Below are 12,627 nucleotides of genomic sequence, written 5' to 3' on the forward strand. Positions count from 1 at the left end.
ATATTTAATGTTGACACAGGAATAGGTGCATACTAGTATAGTAACTCCCAATCAAGTCAGATTTATATCATTTTTGTTTAAGGTTCAACATAACTTTTCTTGATTATACTATTATTTCATGAAACAATGTTAGGGTAATGTAATATGATCTGAGGAATCCGTTTTCTATATGTTTATTCACTCATTTTTTTAAGAGTCAAGTGTCATTTTAAAATGGAAAGTTACCAGAAAAATGTGTGCTTCAGTACAGAGCAACAAACAAAAACATTTAAACATCTGAAACATTTATGTTGGGTAGATATCTGTGTCAAATAAATTCTTCCATGGCCTTGAAGGAAACTCAAGCCCACTTGCTGTGGCAGGAGATGTATCATATGGAAGAACTATCAATCCTGTTCTGGCTCTTGGTATTACCAAAGTGTTTTCATATACAAATCCTATCACAGGAAAAGTTAAAACAAGAAAACATAAAAGATTTGAACCTTATAGCATTAACAATTTATCATATTGGTAATGTCTTACCAAGGTCGGGTCTTGTGATAGTCATTTGATGTTGACTGGACTCTAAGGAAACCGTTGAGCTCTGAGTTGAATTAGACTTGATGGATCTCACAGATGCCATGAAAGGAAACGTATTTGGTGGATTGGGTTTGTGTTTGGGAACCACAGTTGCAGTTTGGCTCCATTCTGAAAACAATCAAGAAGTTAACATTTGTGTTTTCCAAGATTGTTAAGGTTGCAAGAAAGAAATTTGTGCTTTACCAGAGTATTCCTGCAGCTTGAAAGCTCCACAACATAAATGTATTCTCCATTGCTTGCGTACGTTTTCCTTCATGAGACAATGGAACACAAAAATAAAGAAACCTGGAACAAATCACGACATATTAATGGATTGGATGCTAAAACTGAATCTAAATGAATTTTATGTGCTCTTTCTCACCTTGAAGACTGTTCAGTATGGAGAACAGGTAGAGGAGGAACACTTTAACAGGACCCCAAGCGAGAAAAGCCACAGACCAGGTGAGACCCAATAAGAAGGTCAGGCTCGCCACAGCCCGCAGGTCTTTCAAGATCCCATTTCGGGTGCCGGCCGGTTGATTGACTTGCATGTTTCGGATCTGGATCAGAACCACTAAGAAGATGGAGCCATTGCACAGCAGTATGAAGGCTATGTAGCTCACTACTGACACGTAGAAAACCACATCATTTTGCACCCAGCAACTGAAAAAGATGAAATAATTCACTTTCATTTGACATGATGATGGTAATATAAAGTTATTTCTTATCTGTAGTGCTGTTCTGTCACGATTTTCATGAAAAATCAATCATCCAACTTCACTAACAACATTTCCGAATCATCCAGTGTCATTTGAGAATCACTCATGGTGTTCATGCCATATGCATCTCTCTTTATAGCCACCACCAAGCCACATATAATAAGTGGAATCCCTGTACAAAGACATAATGGATGTTAAATGGAGATAAATTAATGAATTGAAAACTTAAATCTGTCTCTAAATGTTTAAATGATCTTAAATGTCTCACCCCAGCCAAGCAGGCAGAATTTCAAGATGTATGAGGGCACATACACATTGAAAACTTTAACCAAAGCAAAGTACATATTCACAGCCCCTAAGCCCATCCAGGTAAAGGAAGTCAGTAGGAAATAGTGCAAGGTCACCGCCACAGCAATGCACAGGCCATAGATGCCAAAAGAAGAAATCCAGGAGTTCAGCAGGAACACCAGGTTCAGTCCCAGTAACGCAAGAGACAGATTCAACAGAATTTTGGATGGGTAGTCTCTTCTTAACTTCCTATTAAGATGCAAAGCATCAAAGTTAATGGCAAAGCAATGTAACATGAAAAATGACTTATAAAATGTACATTTTCTTGTAAATTTTGAACAGATGTATTACAAGTACGCTGCATTGCCATATATAAACATCAATTATAAATTAGATCTTACTCTAAAAGGGTGTATGTTAGCACTGTGATCCCAAGAAAGCATGAAGACACACCACAGCCCATGTATGTAATAAGAGTGAGGATTTGCTCATTCTTCTCATCAATGGGAGTTCTGGACACATCCTTAAATTAAAAAAAATAATAAAATCATGACTTAATACATATCATTGAGGCCAATTATTCAATGCATATATACTAGCTTCTCTATTCTTTTGTATTCTATCTATTTGTTTTCTTTTTATTTATTATACAATTAACAAAAGCAAAAAAGGCCTCTAACATTAGCTTGCTCTATTCTTTTTCTATTCTATCTGTTTTCTTTTTATTTATTATACAATTAACAAAAGCAAAAAAGGCCTCTAACATTAGCTTGCTCTATTCTTTTTCTATTCTATCTGTTTTCTTTTTATTTATTATATAATAATAAATAAATAAAAACCTTGCTACATATACTGCGTTAAGCTAACTGAAACTTGTTATAGCACTTGCGTATCATTGCTCTTTTGTTGATTTTGATTGCTTCCATTCCACCTTTGGATAAAAGCGTCTGCTAAATGACTAAATGTAAATGTAAATGTATAAGTAATTGTAATTGAGTATCAAACACAGAATCGTGTCGTACCAGCAGCACTCCAAAGTGGGTCATGTGGTCACACAGACAGGTTGTGTAATCACTGCTGCTATTATACGTCCAGCACCCCTTTGGATTCCATCCACCATATCCATCTAAAACAGGACATGCACAAACCCACCCACACATGAGATGTAGAATGTGAGAAGAAGAAGAAGAAGAAGAATGTGTTCATGTAGTCCAAGTGACTTGCCATTCTTATTGAAATCCCAGTAGGCACACTGGACATCCTGGTCTTTCTGTTAAAGGTAAAGACAATTTAAAAATGATTTCTGCCAGTGTTTTTTAATTTTTCCTGGACATTACTAAGAACTAAAGTGCTCACATTCTTAGTTGTTAGATGGTGCAGAGTGACAGCAATATATTCTTTTAGGTTTTCAATGCGTCCTGTGGCATTAGTCACACTTGCAGACACCACGTAAGTGTTCAGTCTTTTCCCATCTGGGTCATTCTGAGACAAACTCACAAATATATTGTGTCAAAATAATCTAACAGTGAGATAGACAAACTGTAAATTGAACATCTGCAACTAACAAAGATGAAGTCACCTTTGTTTGAAAGAGAGTCGGAACTCCATAAAACTGAAACTGAACACGTGGGCTGGTGTTGTTTACAATGGGGAATCGCTCTTGTATTTCAGAGGGCAGAGAAATGAAGGCCACTGTACCATCAAAAGGCTCCTGGTTGATATAAATCTATAGAAGAAAAGCATTTGATCATTGTGTGATGATTTATATGATTCATTACATTATATTTTCTTAGGGTGAAAAAATATAAAACAGAAATCCAAACTTGCTGGCCAGATTTTGTCTGAAACATTCAATGATCAATACTTGATGATGCTTAATTTATTACATAAATTTAAAAAAATGATTATAAATTAAATTATAAATGATCATAAAAATGATTACATAAATAATAAATTGTATATTATTATATTATATTATAAAGTCTATCCCCAAACCTTTGAAAAGTAGTATATAAAAATAAAGTTCCACTAGTTTCATGAAGGTGCTGTGCACTCACCTCAGGGTTTAAGCCTTTGTTAGTGGAAGAGACTCCAAAGGTAAGGTTGTGAAAATGTCCTTGGTCAATATTGAACACTGATATTGCTAAGGCAGGAGCTGTTAAACTGACTGAATCCCCATTGAACCCTAACATCTGGTCTCCGACAGACTCTGTGATGTTCAGAATACTATACAAACACAGGGAGGGATGTTTTGTTTACATGGAAAGCCTGTAATTTTTTTTTACAGGAATCTGCCTGTAAAACCCGCACATCAACAGCAGACCTAATTTAATATATATTTACACACAATATATTTCACTGTTAACCACATAAATGAAAAATCATTTCCTATATTTGTTTGATTTTTTTATTACTTTTATTGTTTAATAAAAATCAAGCAAATATATTAAATGAACACTCAGTGTCACACATACACACACACACACCTGTTGGTGAAAGGCAGCAGGTTGCTGTCAGACTCCAGGATGTCAGATGTGATGTTGATGATGACCTCTCCCAGCAGAGGCGTGATCACGCTAATGTTAATCACATCGGCTAGTTTATCCAGTACCGTTGAGAGCTCGTACTCATCCAGATTTTTGTTCTCATGTATCAAGTCCTCAATCATGATCAGAATATCTTCTGCATTGTCTAATAGGAAAAAATGCATAGGGATTGTTTTTAGGATGCGCCCATATAGATATTTGGCCATTTATATAGGTCGTCCAACCAGAGATTATTATGCATCCCAAAGTCTAAGCTTAAATGCAGGGGTGACCGCGCTTTCTCAGTTGCTGCCCCTAGATTGTGGAATGCTCTGCCCCACTGTATTAGATCTGCACCTTCACTATCTGTTTTTAAATCCATGTTGAAAACCTACCTTTTTGACTTGGCGTTTTATCAATGAGAACTTTCTACTGTACTGTTTCTTTTAGTAATTATTTTGTATTGTCTTATTGAAATGTTTTTATTGTGCAGCACATTGGTCAACCCACGGTTGTGTTTAATAGTGCTATATAAATAAAATTGACATTGACATTGACATATTTGTATCATACAGAGGGTAATGTGTTAAAACAGATTCCTATCCACTTGTGTAAATTCAGTTAATTTCTGTTTACTTTAAAGGAAACAAATAACATCTGAAATGCTGAAAATTTCCTCACTCTCATGCCATCCAAGATGTGTAGAGATTTGGAGAAATTTAGCATTACATAACCAGTGGGTCTTCTTTGTGTCACAAGATGTTAATTGATGGATTGTGTGGTAATTTGTGGATTATTGTGATGTTTTTGTCAGCTGTTTGGACTCTCATTCTGACGGCACCCATTCACTGCAGATGATCCATTGGTGAGCAAGTGATGAATGCTATTTTTCCAAATCTGTTCCGATGAAGAAACAAACTCATCTACATATTGGATGGCCCAAGGGTGAGTACATTTTCAGCAAATTTCCATTTCTGGGTGAGCTATTCCTTTAACAGGAAGCTTGTGTATCTAATGTTCACCATTAGTGACTGTAATGTCCTCCAGGTCTGACACACTATTGACCACAACCTGGCATTGCCCCAGGTCTGGAGATTTCCAAAGAGCTCCAACGTTTGCATCCAGAAGACTGTTTGGAGAGAAGGGTGAGAAGGTCACAATCAATTGCAAACTGCTCAGAGCTGCTTGACTCCAAGATACACAATGCTGTTCAAGTTCAGGTTTAAAACCTGCTCATCCATTTTATGGCTGTATAAACCTTAAACGATTGGAACATTATGGAAACACAAGAGATTGCTTTCGCTCTGCAATGAAATCGATCATACAAACAGTTTTGACATTAATAATACTACTATATGGTGCATACATGTAATTAATTGGTTTACAGCAGCCCCTTCAAATATTATATCAGACAGCTTCCTCTTTTTAGAGTTAGTGAACAATAACCAAGTGGAGTGTCAAAAGATGTATAGGCAGATTTACAGGCTGTCCATCAATGTCTCATTATGTAGAACAGAAGTGGAAATGTTAAATGATTTCATGCAGTTATTATATTTTGATTAAAGATGAAGTGTGTAATTTCCATGCCACTAGTGGCACCAAACATAATTGCAAATGGCTGTTTGAGACGTTGGCTCAAACTGTTCCTGGAACATTTTTAGGATGTTTGAGAAAATGGAATGTTCTCTCTAAAGTTTTCCATAAACAATGTTTGTAAAAGCAAGGGAAAGAATTATTAAAACTTTTGAACATAATGTTTCATGACTTAACAGGAGCATTGGCAATGTTCTTAGAATATTGATTAGTTAGTTGCGAATGGCATGAATTATTTTTGCATTTATGTCTGATGCTGATAGTCATACAGAAATTACATTACCATTTAGTCATGTTTTTAAAAAAACTATGAAGCAATTTCTAACTTCAATTCTATTTAGGTTGAAACTAATATTTTTAAGAGAGGCTCTTACCATTGCCTATAGGCTATCTTTTCAGGGTTTCCCACACAGGAAAGTGAGGTGTTGTGCCGAACCCTAATTTGAGGCCAATTGAAAAGCCCTTGCCTGGTGTGATGGTTGTGCTCAGGACATGGCCCTGTTTTTAGATAAGAAGAGAGATACATTCAGGCAGCTTTGTGTATGGTTATAGAATTCAATTTATTATATAAATTTAAAAAAAATAATTCTCCAGTTTCTGTCCATATTACAATGAAACACAGGTATGTAGTACTGAGAATGTAGTACTACATAGTCTGATTCTCTCATCATCTGATTTTATTTTTCTTCAGATGTATCACATACCAATATAAGAAATTAAAATGTCCTCAGGTTGGGCATATAAGAATACTGCTCCACTGGTGTATTGTTTTTCCAGAAGCCCATGAATCCATTTTTCTGTCTCTCTGATGTCTGAGGAAGTTGTTACCTGGGCATGAAAGCCACAGCTATGGCTGGGAACAAGCCATATCAGATAACCCCATTAAAACACATTGTATGTTCACAACAATTATTGTTCACCATTGTTTACTTTTCTTCAACTGCTGTCTTGTAATGATCATCTCACCTGGTTACTGAAAGCAGAGACCGCTGCAAGACAAATAAACAAGAACAAAACAGTATTTTTGTGTATCTAATATAGAGAAACATTTTCAATTTCTAATTCAGTTCACATTTCTAAAACAAACGTGAAAATGACATTTTTTTCTTTTTTTTGAAAATTGCTGTTAATATTTGGAAGTTTTTACCTTTCTATCCACTTTGAATGATTTTGTTTCCACACTGCAAATGCAAATCAGACATGTTAAAAAAATTCTATAGTGTGTCTTGGAATTTGGTCTGTTCTCTGCAATAACAACAAGACTGACTAACCTTCGTTTTCGTGCATGTGTTGAGGAAGTCAAGAGTTTAAAGTGCAAAACGTGTATTCCTTTACTAGAAAGAGTTTCATGAAGCTGCAGTGATGATAAAACAACTGTGATGTGATGCTGAGATGTGATACTTATTTCCAGTTTGACATGCAACATATCTGGATGAATTTAGGTTCTCTTGGTTTAATATCTTACCCAGGTTGTAATTATGTTCTCAGAGTCACCAGAGCCATTGATAGTCACATTGACATTGACACTGAAATAACTTTCTATATTTTAATACAGATAGACATTGTTAAATATTCCATACTTTGTAAAATCACTAACTGCACATGAGATTGAAGAACATGGTTTTATAACAGAAAACAAAAAGGCTATTCTTGACCTGATATGTTTCCTTCAGGTGAAATAGTAGAAGAGCATGCGGCTGTATTTAATGTAAGACTTCTTGTGGAGGATAAAAAAATCGTGGAACTTCCTGCCAGGGTTGTTTCCATGAATGGTGTGGATGTAGTGACTGTTGAAAAAATGGAGATAAACATTCAAAGAATCATGAGTTAATCTAAAATTGCACATAGGCCTATGCATGTTACAGTCCATAAGAGAGAAACTAATACATATAGTTGCTGTACAGACTTTTTTTTGTTTCAGTTGAGGATGAAACAACTTCTGTTGTTATTGCCACTTGATTGGGTGTTGTGCCTGTTGTTTTTGCAGTAGTAATAATTTCAGTAGTTGTAGACGTCAGCTGAGGAATTGTGGTTGTTCGTGTTTCAGTTGTACGATGCAGAGACTCAGTCGCGGTTAAGGGTGGGTTTGTGTCTAGGTCCGGCAAGAGATCATCTAAAGAGTAAAAAAAAAACATACTGTATTTGGTTTGTATGGAAATTATGCTTTATTTTTGTTGGAAAGCATCCTAGCCATCCTGGATCTGATTTACCAAGAGGATATATGAAGATGAAGTTAGCATCTGTTTTTATTTCATAGTGGTCAATTTTGTAACGCTTGGCGAGGATCTCAGTGAGTTCATCCTGCATTTGTCCTACATCAGCATTAGGAATCACATTCAGGTGAGCCAAGCAATCAAACCTACAAAGATATATAAGGATGACATTATCAAACATTTCTCAAACTTTTAATTGTAATTTTTTCATTTATCAGTAATGATGCATGTTTTTTTCTCCCTGAAAGGTAAATAAATATGCCAAAACTAATGAATGAAAAGCAAGCTCTTGCAGATTGTGACAGTTCTTTTAGAATGGAGATAAGAAGCAATTGAGAAGAGATTATCACTGGCTGAGTCCAGGACTGGTGGCAAACAGTTGCATGGTTCCCCCCTGCAAAGAGATATTTATCTTGTTAGTTTGATGAGCGTGTTTGATGATTTTTAATTTTACATACAAATAGTCTTCAAGGAATAGCTCACCCAAAAATGAAAATTTGTTGAATGTCATCAGAACAGATTTGGAAAAATTTAGCATTACATCACATGCTCACCGGATCGTCTGCAGTGAATGGGTGCCATCGGAATGAGAGTTCAAACAGCTAATAAAACATTACATTAATCCACTAGTAACCTACACGACTCCAGCCCATCAATTGATGTCTTGTGAAGTTGAATTCTATGTGTTTGTAGGAATCATGATTTAGACATTTTAACTGTAAATTATTCCTTTAGCCAAAATCCATAATAATGTTTCCTCCAGTGAAAAAGTCCACTCCCTGTTGATATTTTATTTCAGCTGGAAGCAATAGCTTGAAAAATGTCTTAATGATAGATTTGTTTCATGCAAACATGCAGCTTTTGACTTCATAAGACATGCTGTGATGTAATCCTAAATTTCACAAAATCTGTTCTGATGAAGAAACAAACTCATCGTGGATGGCCTGAAGCGGAGTAGGCTACATTTTGTGCATATTTCCATTTTTGGGTGAACTGTTCCTTTATTGCCACTGACGCACCTTTGCACTTCCACTGGAGCGTGTAAGAGCGCTGTTGAAAGACAACATGAGTAAATTTGGATTCTGGCCTGAAAAAAATTTGTACTAGGCTATATTTAGAAAGATATTACAAGGTCTTACCTTCCTATAGGAAACACTTTCACTTTATGCAAATATACATGTGTCGGCCATTCTTCTAATGCTTGTGTCAACTTGGAGAGAGGAAAGATATAAGCTACATATATTATTGACATTTTGTCTTGGTACTAGCAGCAGTAAAAATTAAAAGTGTGTTTTCTATAGCGCACCCACTGATGAGCAACTTCTGGGGCATCGTAAATGTTTGTTTTGTTTCCGTCTTCACGAATGATGATAAGCACTAATTTTACTTCATAAAAAGGCCAGTCTGGAACAAGAGGACATTGTGTCAGATATAAAAGGGTCCAATATAGAGGATAGATATGTAAATATAGGCCCTCATTATTAGCTTGATAGTATTTAATTAGCGATAATGATCGGTTGACTGTATTTCCTTTACAGTTAATAAGTGGACTTCATATGTAACTTTTGGCCCTCTAGCGATTAAAAATTAAATTGCATTTAGGGAAAAACATTGTTTGGTTGTGCCTCGGCTCTCTGTCTCTGAGCAGATGATGTTTGTGGCACCGGTGCCCACAGATATAGTGGATATAGTAGACAAATAAATTAGCCTGCGGGTTCTTTGTTTTTACAAGCGCTGATTCCCCGGAGGTTACCGCTTTAAATGATCCATGGTCGATTTGGTTTTCTTAATCATTATGGCAACAATCTTAGTATCACAATAGCCTACTCCCACACCATACGAGCACTGCAGTAGCCGGACCTACTTTTCTCTCAGTATGACGACGAACAACAAGACGAACACTGCTACAATATTAATACTGAAGTTAACTAATATAATTTGCAATACAGTAGATAACTAAGAAGCTATTTGTGTTTGTATGAATGTGAGTCTGTGGTGGCGTGAAACGAGAAACATGAAAGCAATTTGAAGAGTGGTCATTGTTATGGACCAATCAAAATAAAGCATTTCAGAGGGCCGTGTTTTTTACATTTATGGTAAATGTAAGTTTATTAATAACTATAAACCAACATTTAATTCTAAACTAACTACAGTAGTAACTAGCCTACTGAGTGACATCTCTAGCTATATATGTATTACTTGTCCATTTACTTTTTATGTTTATTTACAGTTCATTATCAAAAATAACGAAAAGTCACACAGATCTGGGTTTTAAATTGTATCTATGTTGATATGTTTGTGAAAATTTAAATCCTTATAATAAATAGAAAATAATATAAAAAATGTTTAAAGCATTTTTAAAACAATGTTTTTGTATTCTATTTGTAAAAAAATGGCCATATACAGTGGCATTGTTAACTATTTTTTGTGTGTATATGTGTGTCACTTACCGCACTTTTGCGTAACGTCTTGTATAGGCTTACAGTCCTGGGCTTTGTTCCAGATTCGTTTCTCCCAATGCAGAATATCCCCATCAGTGCAGGCCATCCTGGATATGTCTTGAGCACTGCGTACTCGTTCCCACAACCTGAATAGACTTAAGCTGCCCTTCAGTTCAGTGCCCGTCTCGATGCTTATCTTGTTCTTCACAAAATTGTGGGCCACAGCTAAAGTCAGAGTGCCACCGGCGGCCACGCTACAGCAGTAAGGCTGCAGAGCCGTTCCTTTAGACTGTGGTTTTAATTCTACTTTGGTTCCATTGACATAGACTTTTGGTTCAGTCATTGAGTTGGACCAGGTCATGCAAATTGAATGCCAGTTGTCCAAGGACACCACTGAAGATTTGGTCCAGACTCTCCCAAACATTATGATATGGAGTTCTGTTCCAAATCCCTTCAGCCCAAGCTCTATGCGTGTCTTATTAGGGTGCAGGTACGTGAACGCGGTCCAGTATGAATTGCTGAGCTTCCTCTTTATGTTCACACACACACTGAGCTCATTCAAGGAAGGAATTTTGTGTTCATTTTTCAGCAACCAGAAACTACAGTCCTTCTGCATGAAATCTATCTTCTTCCCCCATAAACTGGCAGCATGCACTGACCCTCAGGTGTAGAAAAAGAAATTTGTAAAACACATTTTAGCACATAAGCACTTCTGTCAAATTTTCATATATCAAACAAACAAAGCTTAAATATGTATCAAGTAACTCAGTTGTCCCAGTTTAGAAATGTATGTTATAATTTGTGAATGGTAATATATTTTGCACAACAATAATACCTTCATCCTTCGAAGCTATTATACATTGAATGAGGAAGATGAATAAGGCCGGAACCAGTTTATTGCATTTTTCCATTCTCCACCTAACAAAAGGCAAGAAATAATAATATGCAAACATTGCATTGTGCTGTGAAATATAACACATATAACGTAGTACAAAGATTTTTAAAAAAAAATGAAGCATAAAATTGGTTTTGCTTTTATATTATATATTTTAAGACAGTATCAAGCTCCACTGCAAACATAGGTTTAAAATTATTTCCCACTTTATTGCAAATTGTACTTCTCTCTCAAAAAAAGGCACAAATCTGTCACCCTTTCAAAAGGTATAAATGTGTAACTTTTGGTGTTAATATGCACTTTTAAGTGTACTAATGTTTGCCATTACGTTACTAATATGTACAGGAAATTGAGGTACAAAGATGTACCTATAGCTTTTGTGTCCCAGTGCTTTCTAGCTTTTTTTCTTAGTGTTGAATTATATTCTGATTCATGGATAATTTTAATAAATGAATCTATCAAAAGTAAAAGTAGATATAAATTATTCAATCATTTTTCATTATGAAGTCACAAAAAATATCAGATGTAACAGAATCCAAATCCAAATTGAAACTACTCACCGCGTTCAGCATCTGCCAGTCAAATTTCCACATAGGTCAGTTCTTCATTTAAGAGAGTTTTTGTTTTTGAACATGTATGTTGGTGTGAAGAAATGACTATGAGAGAGATCTTGTGTTCATGTTAAAAAGTCCCCCGCGAACTTTTGGGTTATTCATTAAGCTCATCAATCATTATCTTATTCAGATTAGCCATGACATACACTGACAACCAATGACTGTGTACATACGCACACCATCTTCATAAAGCAGCAATACGATCAGTCAGTATCTGTTATGCTTAGCAAACAGCAGGTGCAACTTGAAGTATTTTTGTTCACTTTACTCTGAAATCACCAACTTCATGAAGTGAAATATAATGTAGGCTAAAAACTTTACCGTTTTGAAAGTGATTCCAATGATGTCCTCCTGTGTCATTATCGGAATAGTTGAATTATGAACACTTCTATTCTCATAGATTTAGAACGATTATTAAAACGTTTTAGTTATCGTTGTCATTATCGTCGTACAATATGCTTTGTTGAAAATGTGGTATGAGTCTAGAGTGGGGGAAAACGCCCCCTCAAGGACTGTGTAATTTTTCTTTTTTTCTGTGAAACAAAAGTTAGCTATATATGTCCAGAATAGTTATAGTTTTAGTGGAAATGACATTAATTATAAACCAAGTATGAAAAATGTCCAGAGATTTATTAGATTTTTAACAAAAATTAAATTTGTACCAAGGGGGCCACCCCCCACCATCTAACAAAGCAATTTGTTTTATACATTTACAGCAAAATCAGAGTGCAGGCAGTTTTAGCTTAATATTAAAAAGAATACAATAATTATGAATTACAAA

At 35.5% G+C, this 12,627-nt stretch overlaps 1 protein-coding gene across 1 annotated transcript; it reads right to left on the reverse strand.

Annotated features, from left to right (window-relative positions):
• Positions 1-285: 285 nt before the first annotated feature.
• Positions 286-10,521, reverse strand: adgrg4b (adhesion G protein-coupled receptor G4b). Its single transcript, XM_016528272.1, has 28 exons — positions 10,347-10,521; positions 9,203-9,300; positions 9,036-9,106; positions 8,916-8,946; positions 8,247-8,290; positions 7,894-8,042; positions 7,590-7,796; positions 7,339-7,470; positions 7,149-7,222; positions 6,955-7,037; positions 6,831-6,864; positions 6,650-6,672; positions 6,388-6,536; positions 6,058-6,181; positions 5,113-5,219; positions 4,052-4,256; positions 3,623-3,791; positions 3,131-3,291; positions 2,922-3,027; positions 2,790-2,826; positions 2,588-2,691; positions 1,967-2,088; positions 1,546-1,814; positions 1,344-1,449; positions 941-1,221; positions 763-864; positions 523-687; positions 286-437 (listed from the first exon to the last, which is right to left on the reverse strand). Exons 1-28 carry the CDS (start codon positions 10,441-10,443, stop codon positions 286-288), a joined length of 3,402 nt encoding a protein of 1,133 aa, XP_016383758.1. The 5' UTR covers positions 10,444-10,521.
• Positions 10,522-12,627: the final 2,106 nt, after the last annotated feature.

The sequence above is a fragment of the Sinocyclocheilus rhinocerous genome, unplaced genomic scaffold, assembly GCF_001515625.1.
Source record: "Sinocyclocheilus rhinocerous isolate Xijiao unplaced genomic scaffold, SAMN03320098_v1.1 scaffold603, whole genome shotgun sequence".
NCBI lineage: Eukaryota > Metazoa > Chordata > Actinopteri > Cypriniformes > Cyprinidae > Sinocyclocheilus > Sinocyclocheilus rhinocerous.